At 31.1% G+C, this 26,084-nt stretch overlaps 1 protein-coding gene and 1 long non-coding RNA gene across 5 annotated transcripts in view; both read right to left on the bottom strand.

Annotated features, from left to right (window-relative positions):
* LOC127706163 (uncharacterized) overlaps positions 1-26,084 on the bottom strand; it is a 219,189-nt gene that overhangs the window by 93,545 nt on the left and 99,560 nt on the right. The window lies entirely within an intron of this gene.
* Positions 74-15,412, bottom strand: LOC127706157 (uncharacterized). 3 transcript variants are annotated; one of them, XR_007984262.1, is made up of 4 exons: positions 15,119-15,402; positions 13,262-13,328; positions 12,246-12,294; positions 10,886-11,114 (listed from the first exon to the last, which is right to left on the bottom strand). XR_007984262.1 is itself a non-coding variant. In XM_052210607.1 (3 exons), the coding sequence occupies exons 1-3, from the start codon at positions 1,553-1,555 to the stop codon at positions 130-132; spliced, it is 216 nt and encodes a 71-aa protein (XP_052066567.1). In that variant the 5' UTR covers positions 1,556-1,561; the 3' UTR covers positions 74-129. The 3 variants fall into 3 exon arrangements, 1 of the variants encoding a protein (XP_052066567.1); XM_052210607.1 differs by lacking the exons at positions 10,886-11,114; positions 12,246-12,294; positions 13,262-13,328; positions 15,119-15,402 and adding exons at positions 74-244; positions 991-1,039; positions 1,504-1,561; XR_007984263.1 differs by lacking the exons at positions 10,886-11,114; positions 12,246-12,294 and adding an exon at positions 1,029-1,039 and having other exon boundaries at positions 15,119-15,412.

The raw sequence follows: 26,084 nt of genomic DNA on the forward strand, positions 1-26,084 counted from the left end.
GTCAAGAAATATCACATTTAATTTTCATTTTGTCTGATAATCATTTTTGCAAATCCTACATATAAATGCATTATATTTCTGTATGTCTATTCATAATACTAGGACGTGTAAACAACGGATGCAAACTTTCTAGCCAATAGTAAATATTTGCGTGCATTTTTTCTTAAATGAGCATCGCCAACCCTTACAACACTGATGGCTAGTGTAGCATGGTCTTTCACACAGAACACCTCTTTTAAAACGTCTAAAACAAAAAAAAAACAAAAGTGAAAAGATATGAATAAAATCACACAGTGCAGTCATTGGTTAGATGAAACCTTAGTTATTTATTGATATTGCAGTATTTGTCAAGTTATAAACGTTGTAAGGCTTATGTGTTCTTGTAATGTTGAAGATTATTCGAGAAATACTTCATTCTATAAAAACTGCTCATACCGGGATTTGAGTGGATTTGTTTCTCTTGTGTTGATTTTTTCTATTACTGTTGATTCAATTTTGTCGTTTTTTTTATATTATGGTATATGATTATATTTCAATTTTGCTTCTATACCTATTTACATCCATTTGTATAACAGTTTATCATGTTTTATATTTTTAACACTTTTATAAACTGTGACTTGGATGGAGAGTTGTCTCATTGGCACTCATATTATCAGATCTTCTCATATCTATTAACATGTTTAACGCAAAATTAAAAGCACAATGCATATCAACGCAAAAAAACTTAAGCGATGTATTTATGAATGTATTCGTCTGAAATAAATATCCATTTAATATTTCGATATTTCACGTCTTTTGCAATAGAAATGAACTATTTCAATTAGAATAGTTGGGATTTTTTTTACCAAGGGACTAGCCCATTTGGTTATTGATAATTTCTAATCGAATTAAATGTATTACAATGTAACACAAACTAGTCGAACCATTTACCGACCAAATGCAACTTAAACTCAATTTATTGGAATAATCAAAACATGCGACTCAACTTACTCATGATTAAGTCCACTATCTTCTAGCCTGTCCTCAGTTGCCATATTAACTAGAAGTAAAGTAATATTATATCAAATAACGTGACCGAGTTATATATTCTTTATCTTACACCCATACCATGTCAAACATTAGATAGATATCCCCCTCTACATGCCCCGTAATTATAAAGTTGCAAAACTGTGGAAGCTGTCTCGTTCATGTGTAACCAATTACCTCCTTTATAAGTCATTCAAAAATAATTTTAACTGAAATCGACAAAAACAATATTTATTGGAAATGTGTTATGTAGACTTACATAACAAAACGGTATCGGTATTGTAAGAGTTCATTAGTTACAACACGAACATCCATAAATGTGTCAATACAGAAACCTTTTCTAAATTTCCTAGATCAGTAAAATAATTGCAACCGAAGTGTTTAGATGCATGTTTATATTTTGATACAGTTTTAAGGAGAAACACGTTTCAAATGATAATCAAACTTTAAATAAAAGAGCGTCGTATGTTTTCTTACCTCCAACGGACATTAAAAACAGACACACTACTAAACAAACTGAACCTTGCATGCTTATTTTATGTTCTCTACAACAAATAAACACATTTGCAAAAAATCATAATATGTAATCATGGCAATACGTTTTTAAAAATCAAAAAATGGTATATGTTTATAGAAATAGCAGGACCTTCAAAAACGTACATCGAAAAATGACCCGATCTTGTCTTCGATTTGGTTTCAGGGCGCCTCAGTATCCAAATGGTCTTAGTAGTTAACTGGCAATACTTTTCAGTTTTCTGCCTCGGGTCATCGGTTCGATAGGCTCTTCGACTTCCATCATTTAAAACTGACTGCCAGTTCAATTGTTTTTAGACAAGACTTGTATTAAACATTGTCTAATTAAAAATATTATGAATTGGTAAAAGTAAGTAAGGTTAACTGTGCATACGGTTGACGGGTACCAATAAGCGACATTTAAGATCCGAACATTATGTTCTTATAGTCCTATGCGTCATGAATAATGCCAAATTCCGATACATTTACAAATTATTTTTAAGGATTTAAATGATCGTGAAAATTATTTAGTTGTAACTAATACAATGAACAAGATCGCCTAAATGACAACTATCAACCAAACACCAAATGATGTACATGTCAGCAACTATAAGATATATAACGGTCTTCAATAATTAAACCAATACCGCTGATAGCTGTCAAAAACCTCCACATAACAAAATGTTAAAAAATTCAGTTATACTATAAAAGTGATGAAAAAGGTCAAAATAAAAAAAGGTTAAAAGGACGAATAAAATACGAAGTTGAAAGGTATCGAGGACCCAAATATCCGCAAGGTTTTTCTTAATCATGTTAATGCAGCTAAGATTGTTTATTTCTAGGGTTGAAAATTCAAGTATTTCGAAATGTTCAAGTTTTGTAAATAGTTCATATATATTCATTACTATATCAACATGATTTATCATTATAACAGAAGTGCTTAATACTGGGTTGCAGATACCTTCAGGGTATATTACATTTCGTCGATTTGAACATGCATTTAAATTGACGCTGGACATTAGCAGCAGCCTGTCATCTTCATCATCCGATTTATTTCAAATGATTTCATAAACATTAGTATAGTAGCTCTGCAAATTATATAATATGTCCAAAACATGAGCCCAAGGTTTTGCCACCGACATCTAGATTTTACGAAAACTGTTAATATTTGGTTTTTTATGAGCTGGTTTATGTTGTTTTATGTGTCCGTTTTTCTTCTGTAGTTAGTCACCACTTCGGTGTTATCATGTATATCTATTATATAGTAATTTTTATAAATTTACTGTTTGCAAAAGTATGAATTATTCTAAATACTAAGGATTTTCTTATCCCAGACATATAACCTTAGCCGTATTTGGCACAACTTTTTGGAACTTTTGGTCCTCAATGCTATTCAACTTTATACTTGTATTGGCTTTCGTACTTTTTTGATCTGAACGTCACTAGTTAGTCTTGTGTGGACGAAACGCTCGTCTTGCGTATTAAATTTTAAACCTGGTACCTTTTGTTAGCTATTATTCGTATGTTTCTCTATCCTATATGTTCTCCCATTTATTTGTATTGTAGTCCTGTCACGGTTCAACCCACCATTTTGTTCTTAAAAATGTCCTGTACCAAGGAAAATGGCAGTTGTTATCGTGTATTTTGTTTCTGTGTGTGTTGCATTGTAGTTCGTTGTTTGTTTCCTTCAGTGTTTCTGTTGTTTCGTTGTCCAATGTGCTATAGTGTATTGTTAATTTGCGTAATTCTCTGTCCGTAATGTTGTACTGCCATAAAAGTGCGAGGTTTGGCTAGCCACAAAACCAGGTTCAACCCACTATTTTGTTCTTAAAATGTCCTGTACCAAGTCAGGAAAATGGCCATTGTTATATTATAGTTCGCTTCTGTGTGTGTTACGTTTTAATGTTGTGTTTCTGTTGTGTCGTAGTTCTCCTCTTATATTTGATGTGTTTCCCTCAGTTTTAGTTTGTAACCCGGATTTGTTTTTTTCGCAATCGATTTATAAATTTTGAACAGCGGTATACTGCTGTTGCCTTTATTTACATGTACCGCCAGTCAAGTATAGCGCCTAAAAGTTTATACATTCAAGTTGCAATTTCATGAAAACAAATAAAAATTCCTCATTATTTTAAAACATAGCGTGTCAATATATGTATATCACAAGGATAAATATCTATGCTATTGACTTTGATTAGTTTGCATGAACCCAATAACCTCTTTCTGCACAAAAATTAACGAAATTCACTTGCTTTCTTAAAATCTAACAAAAATAAGAATTGTTTTCTCTAAATAATAGAAAATGTATTTACATACAAGATATCCTTCAAACTATAAAAGGGTTTGAACGTCTCTGCTATTTGTGTAGCTTTTATATACGACTGTGATGCAATGAAATAGAATGACGACAAAAAAAGTTACTGTGGTTTCCTGCTTTGCGGTCATAGGTCTTTTCATGATTAATTACATAAAAGACGATTCACAATTTCGAATGTGAAGGAAATGCATGTTCCCAGCTCCATATCCTTGTATATTTTTTTCTAAATAAAATTTTAACAACATATAAACATTTTTACCATGTATAGGTACACATAAATTCTACAAACATAATGAGATGGTCAAAGGTAGAACCAATTTGCGGTTATTTGTTGTTGTTTGCTACGAGGTCGAAAACGGTACTTACTTATCATTAAGAAATAAAAAAATTGTAGGACATACATTTAGAAGCGATATTTTTTTTCTTTTGACAAACAGTAATTTAATTATGCAATCAGCAAACAATTAACATTTTATCAAAAGTTGAAGAGTTTAAAACGTGCTTCCGCCAGCTGTAGCTGAGGTAAACCCCCGTTGGAAAACATTGTACGAAAAACAACTATTTCAGATGTTTTTATAACTCTTGTGGTTTATTGGCGAAACAGAGTATATTCATCATGTGTTACTAGACCAGCTGTGCATTATTGTTTTCATATGTTCCATGTAAAAAAAAACATCACAGGAATGCATTTGATATTAATACCTGGTTTTCGTTGAAGATACTTCACCATAGCTGTTATGACGTTCCAAGTCAGCTTATTTATATTGAGTAAGTTAATATCGTTATCGTTATTATCGGAAATGTCAAATATACTGAATCGTGATGGCTATTTAAAAGTATTCTCTTTTATTTTGTTTTAGAAATGTTTTCTGTCATGTTATTGTATGAAACATTTTAGAAAATGTTTTGATGATTTAATTCTAATTGTAAGTTTTTTTATTACGTTTTTCCACTTTTCCGAAGAAAAAAATATTTGATTTTTCTGGCTGTCTACTTTTTTGTCTTGAGCTGTATTGTTATGATGTCTTATTTTTAGCAACTGTAAATAGAAACCATATATTTTCAGAATCATCAGTAAATGTAAGGAATGACGTTTCAAATAAAAATCCGACAGTCTGTTTCTCTATTTTAGTATTGATTTAAAAAAATTAGTAATCATATTGTTAATTAAACTTTGATAATCTTTAATTTCTAAGACAGAATTATTTAGTTTCCAAAATCCACGTTCTTTTTTCTGAAGCCCTTGTTTTGAATGTTAAACAAACACTCAGATGATCAGTATACTGAACGTTGCCGGTTGAATTTTACATGTAACTATCTGAGATCTTAAATTGCTACCAATAAATATAAGATCTATTCTACTCGCCTGAGTTTTATATTTTCTCCTCCAAGAAAACTGCTGTACATGTTCATTCATATCTCGCTAAATATCGATTATTTTCTTTTAATAACTATTTCAAGCTTGATACTGGTTTATTGTTTTGGTGATTGTTACTTGCACTTATTTTGTCAATATTTTTTTAAATTTCATTAAAATCCCCCCCAATTATTTGGATTCCAATTCCATTTTCTTTCACAAAGAGATCTACGTTTTTAAAAAATGACCTTCTTGCAGTTTTGTTGTTTGGTCCATATCAACAAACTATTGAAAAATTGTGTCAATAATTTGGATATGTAATAAAACAACCCTTCAATCTTTATCTGTAAAATAATTTATAATCTCATACTTCAATAAATTGTTTATAAATATCGAGACACCCCTGCTTGCTGATGTATTATATTGCAGAAACTATCAAAGTTAGTTTGATTATTTGATTTCCTTTTCAATATATAAGTCTATATGAGTTTCTTGTATTAGGGCTATTGATATTTTTTGAGATTTTAACCATGTCAAAACCCTGTTACATTTTTCTCTTGAGTGCATGCTATTTACATTAAGGCTGCACAGTTTTACTGTGTTATCAAATAACATATTAAAATGTTTACAATTCTATAAATAACATCGAAATAAGTCATGCATTTTCTCAATACACATATATTTGGTATACACCTATCTTGTAAAGAAATAGCAATAATTTTAAACATCACAATGCAGGATCGCATACTCATTTTTCTTAATTGTACATACATGCTGTTTGACACACAGATACATGTATTTTTATTATGAACATTTTTTGTGTAACTGTATTCTATGTTTCTTCAACCAAGATATTTATAATATTCTCTTGTAACATACATTGTTGGATTGGATATATAAATTTCATTTATACACATAAAATTTGTGAAACTGGTATAAATATGTGTGTATAAATTTGCATGGAAATCATGGAAATTACTTTTGTTAAATGGATGTTTTGTCACAACAGGTAATAATCTATCACTTTTACTATCAATATTAAACACGGAATAGTAATTTTAAAAAACTATATCTAGTGTGTGTGTGTAAATGATTTCACTGTTTGTAGTAAATATAAGTTTGTCGACATTTTTATGAACTTTAAATGTTTGAATTAGGCATATCGTTTCTATAAATAATACAGGGAAAAACCTATATAATATGTAAACATAAACCAGCTGTTGTGTTCACACTTTTTCTGTCTACATATATCTTCTCATAACAACGTGTTACTATACTTAGTATTGCTTCATTACCACTCATTTTCTTATGAACATATAAAGATAGGTGTTGCCTTTAATACTGAACACGGAATCTGCATCTAAACCTGATAGGGAGGAAGTTTCGTGCACACTTTTTTGTCTTATTTTTACCCAGCATTTTCTTTATCAATTCAAATACTTCGTTTATTTCAACGGTCATTAACAATGTTGCCTATACTTTATTCTGCATCTGCCGTATTCAACATGCATAGTTGGTTGTCATGTGACAAAACGTTACCGCCTTGCAAACGCTGACAAGTTATCTAAATAATGACTAGCACATTATTCGCAAGGACGATTAACATACCAGTTTGTCGCATCTAGGAAATAGTTAAATATTTATAATCAAAACTATTTTGAATAGGTTAGATGTCTCCCATTCCAACCTCATTTTGACCACCTGAGCATATACCTCACTATAATACGCTTACTAACCTTATACAAATGATCAATTATAAAAAAATTATTGTCACATTTGAAAGATAAGAAGTAAGCAATATCCTTTAACTCTACGTTCCGCTATATAGATGATGTTCTCTCACTAAATAATACAAAATTTGGTGACTATGTTGAACGGATCTATCCCATCGAACTAGTGATAAGGAATACTACAGATACAGTTAAGTCTGCCTCATATCTTGACTAACATTTAGAAATTGACAATGAGGGTCGGTTGAAAACAAAACAACAGAGATGATTTCAGCTTCCCAATTGTGAACTTTCCATTTCCATTTCTATGTAGCAACATTCCAGCAGCATACGGAGTATATATCTCCCAATTGATACGATATTCCCGGGCTTGTGTTTCCTATCATGATTTCCTTGATAGAGGATTGCTGCTCACAAGGAAGCTATTAAACCAAGAGTTCCAAATAGTGAAGTTGAACTCATCCCTTCGTAAATTTACGGACGCCATCACGAGTTGGTTGACCGTTATGGAATAACCGTTTCACAGATGATATCGGATATGTTCTTTATGTCGTAACTTCAATACCCTCCCTTTTCACGAATGTGACTTACAAAATAAGACTATTTACCGGATTTTTAATAACATAAGCAACACGACGGGTGCCACATGTGGAGCAGGATCTGCTTACCCTTCCGGAGCACCTGAGATCACCCCTAGCTTTTGGTGGGGGTCGTGTTGCTTAGTCTTTGGTTTTCTATGTTGTGTCATCTGTACTATTATTTGTTTGTTTGTCTTTTTATTTTTGGCCATGGCGTTGTCCGTTTTTTTTTTCGATCTATGAGTTTGACTGTCCCTCTGGTATCTTTCGTCCCTCTTTTTTGAATTCATGTTTTTGAAAAATTAAAAATACCATATTTCGATTTTAAATGTCCTGCAGACACTATGATAGAATTGCAAAATCAATAATATCCTTGTTTGTCATAGCTGGAAAATGTTCGTTGTTGTTTTTCAGCTTGTATGTATTATATCATCTGTTTTGTACGATTTCTGTGATGTATGTTTTTGCGTGTGTTTGTGCTGCAATGTGTCACGTTGTGTTATCATTTTAGCGATATTTCATAACATTGTCATAAAGCGGGATGTTTGGCTAGGTATTAAACCAGGTTCAACCTACAATGTTTTTCTTATAATGTCCTGTAACAATCTGAAATGTGACATTAGTTATCAAATAGTTCATTTCTATGTGTGTTGACGTTTGTTTTTGTTACACTTCGGTGTTCTTGTTGTTGCTTTGTTTTCTCTCTTATAGTTGATGTGTTTCCCCTGGTTTTGGTTTGATACCCGGATTTTTTTCCCTCTTAATCGATTTATGACTTTTGAATACCGGTATAATACTGTTACCTTTATTTAACGCAGTGAAATTACCAGAACAGACAGAATGTTTAACCTTTTTTAGTAGACGACAATGCTTATATATAAAACAAAAGTACCAACTGGTGTCCTCGAAAACATAATTTTTAAAAAATGAAAGATTCGCGAAAATGTGTTATACTACGGACAGTTTGGAACATCGTGAAAATTATGCAGAGAGCTTCATATTTTGTGTGTATATGATATTTTCCTGTTTTTTCCTTTTCTTTTTAATATGAAGCAAAATATTTACTATTTTCTAGTGCACTTTTCATGTTGGAAAATGACAGCAAGACTATAATGCAAGTTATTTTTTACCAAAAAAGTGAAAAAATAATCTAAAAAAAGTCAACTGATACGGTTTCAAAAATAACTTTTTCTGAGCATGGGTACCAAAAAAAGCAAGGTATTGCTCTCGCTTCTCCGATATCAGTTAACCCATTGTGTTTATGATTTATTTGTAACGTTTCTCCCTTAATTATTTTTTAGTGAGATTTATTCTGGCAAACATATTAGAATACATATGTTATACATTTCAGATATTTATCATTTAGCATACCATCTTGATTAGTAATACTACTAGTCCGTATACTTGAACTGATTATCATAAGTCTGTTTTTTTATTATGACACCACAATCATTCCTAATAGTTATTAAAGGTACAAGGATTATAATTAAATACGCCAGACGCGCGTTTCGTCTACATAAGACTCATCAGTGACGCTCATATCAAAATAGTTATAAAGCCAAACAAGTACAAAGTTGAAGAGCATTGAGGACCCAAAATTCCAAAAAGTTGTGCCAAATACGGCTAAGGTAATCTATTCCTGGGATAGAAAAATCCTTAATTTTTCGAAAAATCTAAACTTTCCTTTACTGCAAGTAAAATGCTATATTTTACTGATTTTCAAATATATACTTCGGTCTTGAAAATTCAAAGCGAACGCCTGCTTCAACTGATAAGCAATAGACAGAAAAAGTATTATAGACATTATGTTACACATTTTGTGGTAACACATATATTTTCTATATTTAAAGACAGAAACGTTTGTAGCAAATGTGTACAAAATGTCTAAAAGTTGGAATTTTTTATATATCAGTTATTGAGGGTTTTTTTATTACTAAGATAAGTATCACAGTATATTTCCGCACAAAATTCAAAGGCTGTATTCAAAAGATGTGTGGCTCTTTTTGTGTTATTCTTATAAAAAGTAGTACAATCTTATTTGCCATGCATGTCTTGACACTTTCCCAGAAACATTCTCAGACACCCTTTGTTCCAGAAATTAATTTATTGTTTAATGTATACCCTGCATCGTAGGAAAAACCAAAGGAGTCAAAACCTCTGACATAAATTCTTAAATCTGACATGACTACATCCTTAATATGCTATTTGTCCATAACAAATATATAACAGTTTTTGATAATATTTTTTTCATATCCGTATCGGTGCATTTGAATTATGAAATCAGTGTGCTCCTCTACAAGTTAGATATTTTGTGAAATGGAACATCTAACTTGTATCTACAACGACATTATGCAGAATGAGAAGATTTATTTATTGATTTCCGAGACTAAAACGCCACTTTCAGTATTATTGAACGATTAATTATATTTGTGGAGATAATCATCGAACATCGGTAGGAAAACTGTTAATCAAAGTCAATTAAGATTTTAGTCGAACGCACCTGCCACGTGCCAAATCGAACTCGCAACCTAAGTACTGACAGGCTAGTGATAATGTAGTAAGACTTCTACTAGTAAGTGAGATTATGATATAGAAATTTCAATAAAACATGAATCACAGAAGTGAAGTGTACAGAAAGAAGTATATATATTATTGAAAACTTTTGGAGTTGCTAGCAATTATAACTGCAATATGCGGTGTAAAAATGTGGTTTACACAATGATTATACCATACCCGTATCAATTAAATCACAAAATGTGTACTCTCATATTCAAAACCTTTTTTAAAAACCCGATTGCTGATTTTTGTGTCTTTGTTGCTGTCTTTTGATTACATGTACCTTGTTTCAGAGCCTTTATTTGGGTTAATGTTTTTGGGGCTTAAGGATGTTCGCTACTCTGTTTCAAAATAACAAGCTTTTGAAAATACTGTTATAAATTGAAAGTATATGAATAAAGGAACTGAAAAAGCAGAACAAAATGAAGGGTCCGTGTGCTTGTTTTCGATATATAAGTCATTGAAAATTTGGCGGGAAGTGATTCTCTCTAGATTTTTCATACATTTAGCATTGGCACCTTTTTTCTGTCAAAAACTATGAAAAAATAATAAGGATTTTATAAGATTTTCAAAACTTGCTTTTTAAACTAGACATAATAAAATTATGAAAAGAAAGGTAGGGGTTTGCGGGAAAAATTTTTTAATGGCACTACATGTATAAAACCAGAGGATTCCGAATATCTGGTAAAAATTCAAAAACAAGAGGAGCAAACATCCTTAAAAAAATACATATTCATTATCGTTTTAATATATTGTGTTTCATATTTCCAATGCTGATAGTGAGAATCATTGTATCGCATAATATTAAATGTTTCAGAATACAAAACAGATTTTAATCTCATTCAATCATATAAATATCTAAGTTTATAATATTTGTTATTTTTGATTACAAAAACCTGTTAATCGCGTTATTAACACATAGCCGATATCATTATCTTTGTCTGAACCTCATGCAATGTCCAATGATACAACGATCATACCGACAGCAGTCACTATTAACATGGCATAGTCTTCATCGACACGCACCTCGTTTTACAAGCCTAAAACAAAAGAATTACTAGACTAAATGCATACGATACATGTATAAAATCCATAACCAAACAATTTTGTTATTTGATGACATCAGTTTATATCTATGCAGACTAACTTGAGGTGGGAACTGAAATTGCACTGCTTTTTTTGTTTAGAAAGTGCTATGTACAAGTACTGATGAAATGTCTACTAAATTATTTTATTAACTCGAAACGTTTAAGTGTTTCTTTTTAATGGACGTCGTGTATCAATTACTTCTTAAGCTCAATATGTAACTCGATTCACATGAAACGCTCTGGTCAATCGTGAGGGAAACCAAGAGGACATGAACACCAACAATGAATGCAAATTCATTCTTTTTGGTGAAGAGAGACATCAACATAACCAAATCAATCTAAATCAATTAAAACTCGGGTAATTGAAACCTTAACTTCATGCTTTTCAACGGACAATTTCTGAAAGCAGTGTTATAAATCATGTAAGTACCAAAGCACTAACTATTGAACTGATTATATCCGCTGGTACTTAAAACTAACCAGGAGCGGTTTCGATCATGGCTTTACAAAATGAAAATAATTCTTAGTACATTTAATGCGTTCAATGCGTATTTTGTTCTGTAGGATCACTTAAATCCAAAAGCTTGACATTTTTCAAGTGGGTAGTAGCTAAAACACAGATAAAACATCAACATTTGTACTTGTCAGGAGTCATAAAATCGTCTTCATTTGTAGTTAATTGATGTTTTAATGTGGATGGCTGCATGTCCTTTTGTCATATATTTACCATTGTAGTTGTTTCCGTTTTTATGATAATATTTGTACAGTAACTTGCATCTTCTAACTTGCTTTTTTTCACATCCATATTTTCATATAACGATGCAGATATTTTAACAGTATACAAACATGTATTCTAGCATAGCATTTTATATTTTATTCGTCTAATGTCCATCTTCACTTATCTATTTCAAAAACAAAGATGTTTGATTGGTTGCGTTTGTTTATTCTTAAGAAAACACCATTCCATCTACAATACACTTATTGTTCCTAAAATGTCCTTGATTTTTCATAACTTCTAATAAAAATAACTATTTCAGAGCTATCCTTGATCAGTTCGAATAAAAAACATGCGGATAAACTTACTCATGAATAAGTGCATCGTTTTCGGATATTTCTTCTTTTGCCATATTAACTGAAAGTAAACTAAAAATGTAATTAAGGTCGTAACCAGGTAAACACATTAAGATATGACAACCATTGCCACGTTTCAGATTAGGGACAGACACATGGTTATGTGGCGGGGTAAGATATGTATTTTATTATATCCCACCCGCCCATTTGTGAAAGTCATCAGTGCACTTGCAAATGTTACATTGACATGATTAAAAACATACAAGAAACGTTCTACAAATGAAACTTGTATAAATTTAATTAATATTCTTTAAAAAAAAAGAGATTTAAAGTGACAAAAATAGCATTTAACATATCAATGTATGCATTTGTGTCTTGTTTTTTGGTTGGTTTCTTTATGGTACTGTCATTTATATCTACCTCAATAAGGAAACACAATTTTTATTTTTTAAATCGACAAAATCAGCAATGACTAATAAAATTGAGTATTGAAATGAAGAATGTGTAAAAGAGACATCATTCCAACCAAAAAGCAGAAAAAACTAGGCTTCCAATGGGTCAACGGGCGTCAGCTGGCCCATTAACAAAAATAGGTATTAGTCCAAGAGCAACCAAGGCAAGTGGCTTCTGAATGTAGACAGCGCACAAATGGGGAGGGGTTAAACATGTTTTTTGAGATCTCGACATCCCCCCTATACTTTTAGCCAATGTAGAATAAACAAACCCATACAGCAATAAGCACAATAAAACTCAGTTAAAACAAAGTCGGATGTCCGATGTCAGAATAGGTAACAGAAGAATATGCGCAAAATGACAATGCAACTTATATTAACAAAAGACTACTAGTAGTTACTTTCGTGCATCACGTAGGCTTTTTTGTTTGAAAAACAGACGGTATCGACCTTTGAACGTTCAACGGTGACAACAAGAAAATACACTAACGTGTCAATAAGGAAACCATTTGTGGAATAATATACATTTATGAGTTACAATCTAATAAACTTAAATAGATATTATGTTGTACTTACCTCCAACAGATACTAACAACAAACAGACGATTAAACAAAGATAAACCTTCATTCTCTGTTTTGTTCTCTACAACAAATACATAGAATTTCAATATTTTTTAGCCATAAGAAAACTTGAAAATTAAGATGGCAATTGCATACGAATGTAACTAGCAGAGCAACACGTTCGTATATTTACGTGCAATTATACTTTTTTTTTGTCTTGATTGGGTTGTTTTTTTTTTTCTTTTTTTATTCATTTTGATGATATATAAATCCATTTTCTCTCATCTAGTAAAATAGTTAAAATAAAAGTTCATTCTTTTAGTCAGTTTTATGCCATGATTTTTATGCTGGGCTGTTACATGTGTTACATTTTTTCTTTTGAAAGATATCATGCAATGTTCATAGGAAATCCAGTTAACTGTACAAAATATTGTGTTCTTAACTTTCAATCAAAGGGGCAAACACCCAGTTAAAATTGGCTTCTAGAATTAACAGTTTCAATTAAATAGGAAAGCAGTCCCAGTATTAAAAAAAGATAATTGAAGATACATTTAGTTCTATCAAAAATATGATAAAGATAAGATGTTTGGAATTCCATAAAAATGTTCGTGTACTAACACCATCATATTCACACGATTCAGTTAGAAAACCTTTTAAAACGTTGTTTTATTCAGAAATATTAACTGTTTTTATTGCAATTCAAAGTTGTTGACCTGTTCCCTCATATTATCTTGATAGGTCCTATATCTTAAACATTATAGAATCATTATGCTAGGCAAAACATTTTAAACCCTACAGTAATGTCATGACAATACGATGACATACTGTGTTGCGTATACAGCTACCCACAAGAGATCAAATGACACAGAAATTAACAACTATTGGTCATCGTACGGTCTTCAACAAGGACTTAAGTCAATACCGCATTGTCAGCTATAAAAAGGCCACGTCATGACAAATGTAAAAAAAAAATTAAAAAGAGAAAACTAACGGCCTAATTAATGTACAAAATAATGAATGAAACTCAAATATGATATACAGCAACAAACGACAACAACTGAATTCCAGACTCCTGAATTGGAACAAGCACATACATACATTGTAATATGGCAGGGTTGAACATGTTAGCGGGTGCCAAACCTTTTACTAACCCGAGACAGTGGTGTAACATTACAACATATGAACAAACTATAAAAATCAGTTGAAAATGGCTTAACTCATCATGTTTGTCTAATTTACTCTTCTCCTACCAATGTCATCAACCATCCAGGAAAAAACTTGAACTGTCGCACCAGTGTTCTACCTTACGTTACATAATAAAGAAAACGCCGGTTCTGGATCAATAATTTCTGACAATCTTGTAATCAACTATGCCTTACAATCATTATTAAACATATAGTTTGTTGTTAAAAAATTATTAACAGACAGTGCCCTACAAGTGCAAAATACAATAAATTTCAATCTGTCTTCGATTGCATTTGTAACTACGGCATACTTTTCTTCTGTCCTAATTCATTATTCAAACTCATTCGGCTCCCCCCCCCCCCCCCCAAAAAAAAAAAAAAAAACATGTGCCATAAGTTGATTGTTCAATGCACATGCTGAACATTGGTATTACTCTATCTGTTAAAAGATATCATGATGAGTTTGCTTTTGTGTCTTTACTTTTAGATTGAGAATGGAACAACCCGACCAAGGATCGGGAAACAGCCGAAGGCCTCCAATGCGTCTTCAATACAGCAAGAAAATCCCGCACCCGGATGCGTGCTACTAGTATTAATAGGGGTTGATAGTCGATAATGGTATTTACCAACTCCCCTAGGATATTTGTTAGCCATCTAACCAAACGGAACTATAATATGGCTTACATACCTTTAGTTCTTGCAGTAGACGTCGTTGACAATCCTTTTCAAAAGTTGACACCAAGTTATTTTATTTGCAAAATTTAGATTAAAGTAAGTTAGAACTTCGGTCGTCTATATCTGCCTGTCCCTATTGAAAACTTCCCCGGTTTACATATCAAAACTGTTTGCGCATTTTAGCTTAAGGTGTCACATTACATTGTTATAAAAGTATAAAAGAAAATTCTCGTGATTCGAACAACAGGAAGTTTAAGGCCAACACTGAAGACAGTTTATATTTATAACCGGTTTGTCCACTGACAAAAGCCAGGAAACATTGATTGTTTATGTAATCGATTTTTCTAAATATAAGATAGTACATAGGTCATATTGACATTCAAATCAATGGCCAATCTGTTGCATGATGACGATAGTACCTTTGTTGGAAAAGTATTTCTTCAGTTATTGTTTTACTTCTAGTTAAGACATATGAATGATTTATTTCGACGATTTCGATTACACTAAACATGCATACAACTTGAATTCATACATAAATTGTATAGTGTTCCGTTTAAACTATTATCATGATTTTACCTGTATTTTAACTTGCACGATAACACAACTTAACTTTATGTAATCGTTGTGTCTTGTACTTAACCAATAGATATGTTAAATAAGTAGTTTTACAGATTATTTGACATTAACATTTAAAATAGAAATGCTTTAAGGTTTTCGAATTTAAAAATATACTTCTTGTCAGTATAAAACGAACATCAAGTTTCAGTTAAAACTGTTGCACGTTGACCATTTACGATAAAATAATCAAAATAAAATAATCCTCAAAATTATATAAAGGAATAATGACTTAAGTGTTTACCTCTACACTTTGGTATTCATCACATCTTCAGCCCGTTTTATTAACAAGTAAAATAATATATTTTGTCTGATAAAGTTAATATACATTCGAAAAACAAGTAGAACAAGAAAATACAAAATCAAGACATCAAGACTGCTACAACATTAATCAATATCAAATTGTGTAAATGATATGGCCCCTGTCCGAAACATGTCTATTGAGTTATAAAAGATGTTATAATCTTTAACCTTGAAAATAGTTTAGGACGTTTATTTAATATTTACTTCGCTTTTGAATGTTGATTTGAACTATATTAAATATTACCAATACTTATAGTTAAATATGAAATATGAATAAGTCATTCCACGAGTACCTAGATTTCTGCAGATTATCATAAGTCAGTGTATCATTTTGACACCACACTTTGCTATACTGCAATGCAAATACTGTATGTTAATGGTTTTCAGGTGAAGTTTGATTTTTGATACTCAAAACAGATGTGTGATATATTAAGCAGTACCAAACAGAAACAATATCATAGAAATACCGTTACATGTTTTGTTGTAACAAACACATTTCCTATATATTGAGGCAGTACATTTTGTAGCAAATGAGTACAAAATGTCTCGAAGTGGGATTTGTTTTGTTTATCAGCTATTTTTTTTTCTTTTTAATTCTTGAATAAAGAATGTCACAGTGTATCCCCACACAAAATTACAAAAATGTGTAGCACTAAATGTTTCGTGCATCTCAAAAGTAATACAAATGTTTTTTTCCCATTTATATTTTGTCACGTTCACAACCAATCCTTAGATACCTTCGAACCCAGTATTTAAGTTAATAAATCAAGTAATTACGATAAAAGAGGCGTTTTCAATGACTATCATCAATGTAATTAGTTACCTAGTCGACATGATTTTGTTTCTTAACAGTCAAAACAAACAATGGTATATTTTGATTCAATTCCTATGCATAACAGTGCATTTTACTAGGAGCCTTAAAAGTGTAGTCCTATACGCTTTGAGTGTTCTTAAAGTGTTTTCAATGGAGTTATGAGTGCAGTCGGAGAAAAAAAACGATTGTCCTATTTTTGAAAATGCCAAAGATACTGAACACATATTGCATCAATCTGGCACTGGATTGATTAACAATACACAAACGCAAGATAAGAAACACTTGATGGAATAACATGAACTACCGAGATAGCATGCGTCTTGTGTGCTGAGACAAACACTTGGTTACTGTCAACCTTATCCTTATGTCTTCATATAGTGGTGCATTTTTTACGTCAGGTGTATATCGTCAAGAAAGTATGTTTACTGTTAACGTGTCTATATAACACCTCGAGATTGAGCAGAAAGTATGGTAGAGCTGGAAAACGGATGTAGATTTTGACAAAAATTATGACGTCTATCATAAACCTTTTTTAAAGTCGTCCAGCTAAGCTAATGCTAAGTCAAAATCCACGTATTGCGATCGCCTTATAAGATATAAAATATCTTGAATGTCAAGCTCTCTGTAGTATACTGGAATAAATTTACTGCAGTGATGGTTATTGATAGCTAGAACACAAATATGTTTGTATATGATATTTAAAAAAATGCAATGTTTAAAGCCGTATGGTGCTAAACTATGGTTTGTGTTGTTGTTATAGTTGCTGTCTGACTAACGTATATAATTGAACAAGTGTTTAATATTCCAGTACTTGTCTTTTTTTATTTCATTTAGAATGTTTTGTAAAAGTTTTGATTACAATAATTATGTAACAAGGTTTAGTAGGGTAGACTTTTAGTACTACTTGGAATTCCGACTGTTGTTGATATGTTATTTAATCAAATTTACAAACGTAATTTTGATAACAAAAAATATCAAATAAAAAGTTGATGAACTGCATGCTTAAATTGATAATTTCGAATCTCTTCAAAGTTTTGATTTGTTTAACCCAATATACCACACACCTCATTTAATGACCATTTAATAAGACAGAACGCAAATATATATTTTTTAGTTTTTTTCGGATATTTTTTGGTAACAACAAACAAAAGACCTATGTCATTTGTATCTGTTTCGATACTATAACTGACTGAATTTTTACTAGATAACATTTATTTTCGCTATGGAGATTCCTTATATCTTCAAGTTTTCAGAATTCTAATGGGAACTTACTGTGTACCATTTATTGCGGACCTGTTTCTGTATTGTTATGAGTTACAATTTATGACTAAAATCAGTAAATACCCACAAAAACAACATCTGATATTAAAATTGAGTAACACTTTTAGATATTTGGTTGATATACTGGCTCTCTATAATGATGACTTCAGTATGTACACTTATGAGATTTATCCTCCTGAACTGACTTTTAATAAAGCTAATACTAACAATGAACACTGCCCTGTCCTTCATTTTGATATCTATAATTTTAATGAGAAGCTTAATACCAAAATTTTATGAAAGAGAGGATTTTTCATTTCCTATTGTGAATTATCCATTTTTAGATGGTGACGTTCCCTTGTCATTTTATGGTGTTTATGTTTCTAAACTTGATCGATTCGCTCGTGTATGTAACAACGTATTTGATTTTAACGAACGAAATCTCTGAAAAAATAACAGTGTTTTCGATATCACAAACTTGTCAATACATTTACTAAATGCTATCATCGGTTCAAGGACGTCATTTGTAAATATAAATCAACGATTATTGTAGTAGATTTTTGATATATTGATAATCCGAATGTGATTGACACCGTAGGTTGAGTATACACGTATATCATCACAATATTCTGAAATGAACATATCAATTTCAATCCTATACCAATACTTTCTGTCACAGGCCTGCTTAGCAATCGGCAGTTACTGAACAGTGTTTTGCAGTAGTTTTGGGTTTTCGATGTTCTTCATATTCCTACAGTCATATGGCGTTTTTACTGTCTTGAATCAAGGGTGATGAATTCAACCTAAATATTATTCAAAGAATTAAACAAAAAACACTTGTTCATCATAGTTTCAAACTTAGTTTGTTCTAAAAGAAATACTTTCATTTTTGTTGATAAATATGTAATCGTTGAACAACCAGTTGTCATGATTTATCAATCTGTATGTTCAAACCGAGGTCAATTAGTGTCAAATTGAGACTATGTTTAGCATATCACGTGGATATACACATAAACAACATTGAAAGAAGACTGGATAAGAGTACATACGTACTATTACTAGATTCGTGTATTGTGCATAAATTTGTTTGATAATTAATTCTACTGGTTGCTTGCACTCGGAACTGGTTTTTTCTCATATAATATGATGCAAATAAGATTAACGTTACATACATTTTGTTTGCATTGTTTTAACCTTTTCATCTTTCTTTTTCTTAATAATTTTATGTTCAAATGTGAATAAAAAGAAGATAAGCTCTTAAACTTTTGTTTGTTTGTTTAGAATAAGAATGCAATTATTTATTTACTTAAATCATATCATACATTGTCAAAGTTTTAGGTACCCTTTGTACATCATGATGAGTTGGTTTTCATAAAATAGGATACATAGATCAGATTACAAATGTAGTTACGTGAATTTGGCGTGAACTTGACTGATCGGTGACTGATCGATGCCTGATGAAATATCGAAGTAGTATCACATAAGGTTGCACTTACTGCATAGTTGTGCAATCTACATTTCGATATCCAAGTTCTGTTTTATTGAGTAACTCACCGATTACAACAGTTCACTTTGATCACTTAGTTTACTTTAGATCAGTTATTGATATTTAATGACATATATAACCTTGCCAGTATAATAAACATAACAAAAACTTGAAATATATTTTAAATTTACTGGTTGGTCAAATAAGATTTTGGACAGAACTAAACTTCTATCTACTGTTTGCCTAGATTATCATCAATTTTAAAATACCTTTACCCATTTGAAAATTATTATATGTGTGTCGCTTTCAAATAAAATAAAAGTTTCATACATCACAATTTAACTGAAATTCATTTTTACAAGTCCACTTTTTAAAAGATTATATTTTCATGTTTCTGTAAGGATTGCTAGGACCTGTAAATGATGGATAGCTGAACACTCTAGCCAGTGCAATACCCACACTTACATCCAGGAGGATCAGTATTAGGAGGTATCAGAGGTATAGGACGACACGGACTTCTTTTTACAAGCCTGAAACGAAACATTAGCTATAATAAATACTTTTAGTCAATACTCTATAATCACACATGTCTTGTATGCGTAACATTAGTGTATATTACGGATTACAAATGTGTCGAGTTTTTTTATTGGATACCAACACAAAGATTTCAGTATATATTCAGGAAACTGCCGTTCTATATAAGACGTTTTTATTCAAATTGGAACCTCAACAACGTCACCATAACACCTGTTACTATGTGACGTAGTCTAAAGCTATACAGAACACTTAAAGATTTCAGAGGCTAACATAGGGAAAATAATTACCTGCATCCGTCAATAATACGTTTTTGATTTCAAATCATGCAATTTACACTCAAAATGCGTAAATAAAATGTTTGAAAGTGTTGTTATAACTATTACATACACGATAAAATTATTTTCACAGCATATTTCAAAATCCTTAACGTAAGCGAAAAATATCAGTTTGAGGTTTTTCACTTTATCGGTTTCAAAAAATAGTCAAACTAGCATATAAACAGTAAACATGAAATCTAAAAAAAAATATTCTTGATGAAAAAATGTTTGTCAAGGTTAAAAAAAGTGCATTTATATGAATTACTCAAAATATTAAGAAACATAAAAAACATGTCATGAATATATTAACTGCATTATGAATTTAACAAATACCTGGTACTGAGAAAAAAAAATAGGTAATCCGTAATATAATATAATATGTGTAATTCAGGTATCAGACAGGGTAGACATCGTGACATTTCCGACTTAGGGTTTATATCCCCTTCGCCTACGGCCCAGGGAGTATACACTCTAAGCCGGGAACGTCACAATATATTTCCTGTCTGAGACCTGAATAACACATAGTATTCATGCATATAGTTTGAGGTATGAATAGATATTGCATGTTCTGTTACAGGAACGCGTAATGTACAAGTACTCGTAGCAATGACTACTTTTTAATAACAGTAGATATAAACTTTTAAGAGTTAACATTCTTAATGTGCATTCCCAAGAGCTTGTAGTTCAGTGGTTGCCGTTGGTTCATGTATGTGATATTTTCGTAATTTGTTTTGTGATCAATGATGCCGTAATTTTTCTAAATTATTTTTCCATATTTTTTATTTTTCATTACGGGGCATATTTATAGTCGACCATATGATATGAGTTTATATCATTGTTGAAGGCTGTTCTGTTGCTTATAATTGCTTAAATCCACTTCATTTAAACGTTGGTGGATAGTCATATCATTGACAATCATGACACTTTCCTTATTTTTATAAAGCCACAGTTTTCTTAATAAATGACTTAATATTGCAAATAGTCAAGCGACGGGTGCCTAGCAAACTGTAAATTTCCAACACATCCAAATCAGGTGAGTTCAGCTCAGGTTTAAGTAGGACTAGTTTTTCTCAGGTGCAGATTTGTTTGGTCAGATGTTATTTCTATTATCTTTCTTTACTATGGTTGTACATGCCGTTACTCCTATTTTTTTCATCTTTCGTCTCTTCTTACAATTGTTGTCCACGGTTTTACGAAAAACTGTCAACTATTTTCTTTACTGGAATTCATATTACGGTACAAAATATTCTGATGTAGCATTTTTTATTCTTTTTGTTTAAATTATTCATTTCATAAGGATGTTTGATTGGACGCGACTTTTCTAATGTTTAGAAAAATATCATAATCTACAATACAATGTCACTAGAAATGTGTATGTTTGTTTCTTCCATTGCAACGATACACATTTTTTCAAAGGAATTTGCCCTTTGATATTTAATGATTTATAATATATACTAAACTTAACTCTTATTCTGTCAGAATCAATCAACTCAAATAATTAAAACCATACGATTGAACTTACGCATGATACAGGATATTGTCTTCCAGTATGTCTCTTTTAGCCAGGTTGACTGGAAATAAAGTAATTTGTATTTAATGACGTAACAAAGTTATAAGTGTTTGTCATATTCAAGAGATTGCCGTTACTGAATAGATATTCCGTAGTTATGATATTGTTAAGAAAAAACTCATGGAGAGGATATTTCATTTTGTTAAACAATGTTAAATGAAAATTCCAATTTCTAACTTGGTCCGTCCAAATCTTTTTCTGGATTAGTCTCTCAGGAATGGGCAACCCGATAAAAATTGATATTGCATATTGATCTTTTTCTGTTGTTTGATTTGTTTGCTACCTCATTTACCATCGAAAAATAATTTAATTGAAATTGACAAAGATAACAAAAACAAAAATATGATAGTGAGGCTTTCATATTAGAGAAACAAATGATGTGTCCCTTTTAATTAACGATTAAAACAGAATAAAACAAAACTAAAAAAGTTATTACAGTCAAAGGAAAAATTAAAGAACTTCACTAACTATTTGCTTGCAAGCATGTGTTTTCCTAATGTTTGTAAAGAACTATCCAAGAGGAAATTGCAGATGCAAATAATAATCAGACGTTAAATCTAAAAGAGGTTCTTATTTTTTCTTACCTCCTACGGACACAAACAATAGACAGACGAATAAACAAATAGAAACCTTCATTCTTCTTTTTTGTTCTCTATAACAAATAAACAAATCTTGATTATATATTTTGCTAGATAATCTGTATAAAAATAAAATAAGATGATAATTGCAAACGACTAAAACATAGTAATACTAAAGACTTTAGTACATGTATGCGTACAATTAAATACTTCTGTGTCTAAAATTTGGTTTTGTGAAACTTAATCGCGACTAAATGTCTTTTTTTTCGAAAGAAGTTTTAATTAGCATTATTCAATATGTCCCTATATTTTGAATAACAGATTTTGGTAGCGTTAAAACTAACTGAATGCCATCAAATCAAATCACTCTTAATCTCATTTCATTCCATTGTTTGTATTGCATGATACAAGTACATTGATAATATTAGGCAAAATTATAGTTAAATAAGGTTGACGGCCATCAATAAGAGACATTTCAAATAGGAAAATTATGTTTTATCTTTCATAAGCAATTGTGAAAATGTAAATTTCGATTTTTCCGCAGACGGACAAAGCTAAAAAGCATACTATCCGACAAAAACTTGAACTGAGTGCCAAATCACTTAGTCAAATGTAGATCTCAAAAAACATGTTTAACCCCGCCGCATTTTTGCGCCTGTCCCAAGTCAGGAGCCTCTGGCCTTTGTTAGTCTTGTATCATTTTTAATTTTAGTTTCTTGTGTATAATTTGGAGTTTAGTATGACGTCCATTATCACTGAACTAGTATACATATTTGTTTAGGGGCAAGCTGAAGGACGCCTCCGGGTGCGGGAGTTTCTCGCTGCATTGAAGACCCATTGGTGGCCTTCGGCTGTTGTCTGCTCTATGGTCGGGTTGTTGTCTCTTTGACACATTCCCCATTTCCATTCTCAATTCTATTTAATTTTTACTATAGTAAATTTGAAGTAGTTTTTTTTCAGATCGTTCATTTTTTAAGGTTTGAAATACTTCTGAAAATTGTTTTAAAAAAATATGAATACAATGACAATGTCACAGTGTTAATTAGAAATTGTTAGTAAATTTATGGTTATAATTTAGACAATCATGAATAGAAATGGCGTTGTACATTACACATGAAGCGCGTAATCTCATTTTTGCTTGATAATAGACTAATAAAATTTACAGAAAAATGCATTTAATTTTATACTTAATATGACTTAAATTGTACTTACATTACTTTACCGTCAGTGTAGGATAGTCTTTGAAATGCTCCACTGTTTTTTTAGCTTTTATACATTACTATGACGCAATGAAATTATACATCGGCAACAAAAATTTACTTAAGTATCCTGTTTGGCGGCTGCAGGTCCTTTTATTATTAATGTCCCATACACTATTCATGAATTTTATTTCTTAGAATATACACATTTCCTTCTTCATATCCTTGTTTATTTACACAATCAATCTTAACAATAAATGAATGTTATGTAACATGTCCAGATACAATTACAAACTATATAAATAATGAGATGATCAAAATTAAAACTAATTTGCAACTGCAATTATTCTGTACCTATTTATAACTGAGATGCATTACAATGGTTTGCACTTAAGAGGGTTAGAAACATAAAACGGTATGGACATAGAGGAGATCATTTATCTTTGAAGATATTCACTGATTCTGTACTATTTAAAATGAATATAAAAATGTAGCACCAAAGACTGCTAATCTCTATAAACCAATATAGAACATAACAAAAAAGATACTAGAAATATACGAAAACGAAGAATGTATAAGATATCATTATTGAAAGTAAGTTACAGCTTTAGAGAAGTATGTACAATAACACAATTGTATCCTTTTAATATCTGTCAATGCATGTTTTATCGACCTATGTACGTATATTGACTTCAAATTGCATCCTCGGTCAATATCCCTTCAACGGATCGAAAAAAAATATTTGTCGACCTCATCATCACGCTATATAGTGCTACGATTTCCCTTACCTACATTGTTCAATCGACTAGAGGCTGTGCACCTTGGAGACCTGCTGCGGATATAGGTACGGTAAAATATCTGTCGACCTCATCATTACGCTACGAACTAGTGCAGTATAACTTGGAATTACATTTAAAAATGAAAACAACACGTTATAAGTTGCGTCCGAAGCGCTTTTCTGGTTTTTTCCTTCACCAGGAACTCAATGAATTTACTTGGTGTATTTCTCTTAATTAGTAACATGCACTTCGGTTTTTTTTTTTTTTTTTTTTTTTGGATGACTAGTCATATAACTGGTGATTAATGATGCATTCTTATACTTATAAAAATATTTGTAATTACTTAAAATTTAAATTTAAACATTAATTACATTAACCAAAATACGAAGTAGGATTACCTGGAATTACTAGAGAATACAACATGTAATTACTTATATTTAAATTATTATGATTCACCAATATAAATTACATAGAATAAATGGATTCTTTAAATTTTAACGAATAACTAGTATTTATTACATTTGCTGGTCATTACCAATGCATATTATCCATGATCACTTATGTTGACAAAGATGAGGGTGTAATAAGGGCCTTATTTAAAGTAATTGTTTCATTTTCGTTTTATTTTTCAATGTAGGTCTGTTTAAAATTCAGGTAACGGAAACATATAAATGAAAAGTTTCTTGTTCCAATTTAGTTGTTACGTCACGAGAAGGACATTACATAGTTTCTGGAAACAAACATATATTTTGGACATTTTACATATTATGTAGATCCCATGCAAATATTAACTAAATTATTCGCCAAAGTGTTTGTCTATAAAAACAACACATTACATGTTGATATTTGTGTGATACTTGCATGTGCGTAATATTTCCTTCTAACAAATATATGTAAAAATACGCTAATGTTGTTATTTTTGTAAGACATTTTGCCATTTTCTGACTGTAAATTCTCCCCTAATATTCATAATATTTAAAACAAAGTCAATATTTTTGTAAACTTTTGAAATACTCGATCTTTGATTAGCTTAAATCTCCTACTTTTGTTCTACTTTTTTTTTGTAGGCCGAAAATGGCCCTTAGCACAATTTCTGCTTTAATTACTTGATTGCAAATTGAAATACTTCTTATTTAATTCAAATTATTTTTTAAAGCGAAATCAGTGAAAAGCTGGATTCATCAGAAAAGTACTAAATATGAACAACAACATGAACAACTTATAAACTTTCAAAACAATGAACCATGTATTGCAGACACAACTACCATTCAATACAACTATTACTTGTATAGAGTACAAGGACAAGACTCATTAGACCGATACTTACTGCCAATATGACGCAAAGGTCACTTTCAACCAATAAATAGATAATTATGTTCCCGACTAAACAAGCAGTCAGTACAACTCACACTAATTTTGAATAAAACGTCATCAGTCATATCAACAGTACGACGGTCTATATTATTAATAACTAAATAGCAATTTATCGTTAGTTACCTTTGCATTTATGGATCAATTTAG

Source organism: Mytilus californianus, unplaced genomic scaffold, assembly GCF_021869535.1.
Source record: "Mytilus californianus isolate M0D057914Y unplaced genomic scaffold, xbMytCali1.0.p SCAF_6, whole genome shotgun sequence".
In the NCBI taxonomy this organism is placed as follows: domain Eukaryota; kingdom Metazoa; phylum Mollusca; class Bivalvia; order Mytilida; family Mytilidae; genus Mytilus; species Mytilus californianus.

What these genes read in the sequence shown, in the direction of transcription:
- LOC127706157 (XM_052210607.1), bottom strand. Translation starts at nt 1,555, where the DNA reads ATGCAAGGTTCAGTTTGTTTAGTAGTGTGTCTGTTTTTAATGTCCGTT. An exon ending in GTTTTTAATGTCCGTTGGAG is followed by an intron (nt 1,040 to 1,503) that starts GTAAGAAAACAT and finishes CTTTACTTCTAG; the next exon opens with TTAATATGGCAACTGAGGAC. An exon ending in GATAGTGGACTTAATCATGA is followed by an intron (nt 245 to 990) that starts GTAAGTTGAGTC and finishes TTTTTGTTTTAG; the next exon opens with ACGTTTTAAAAGAGGTGTTC.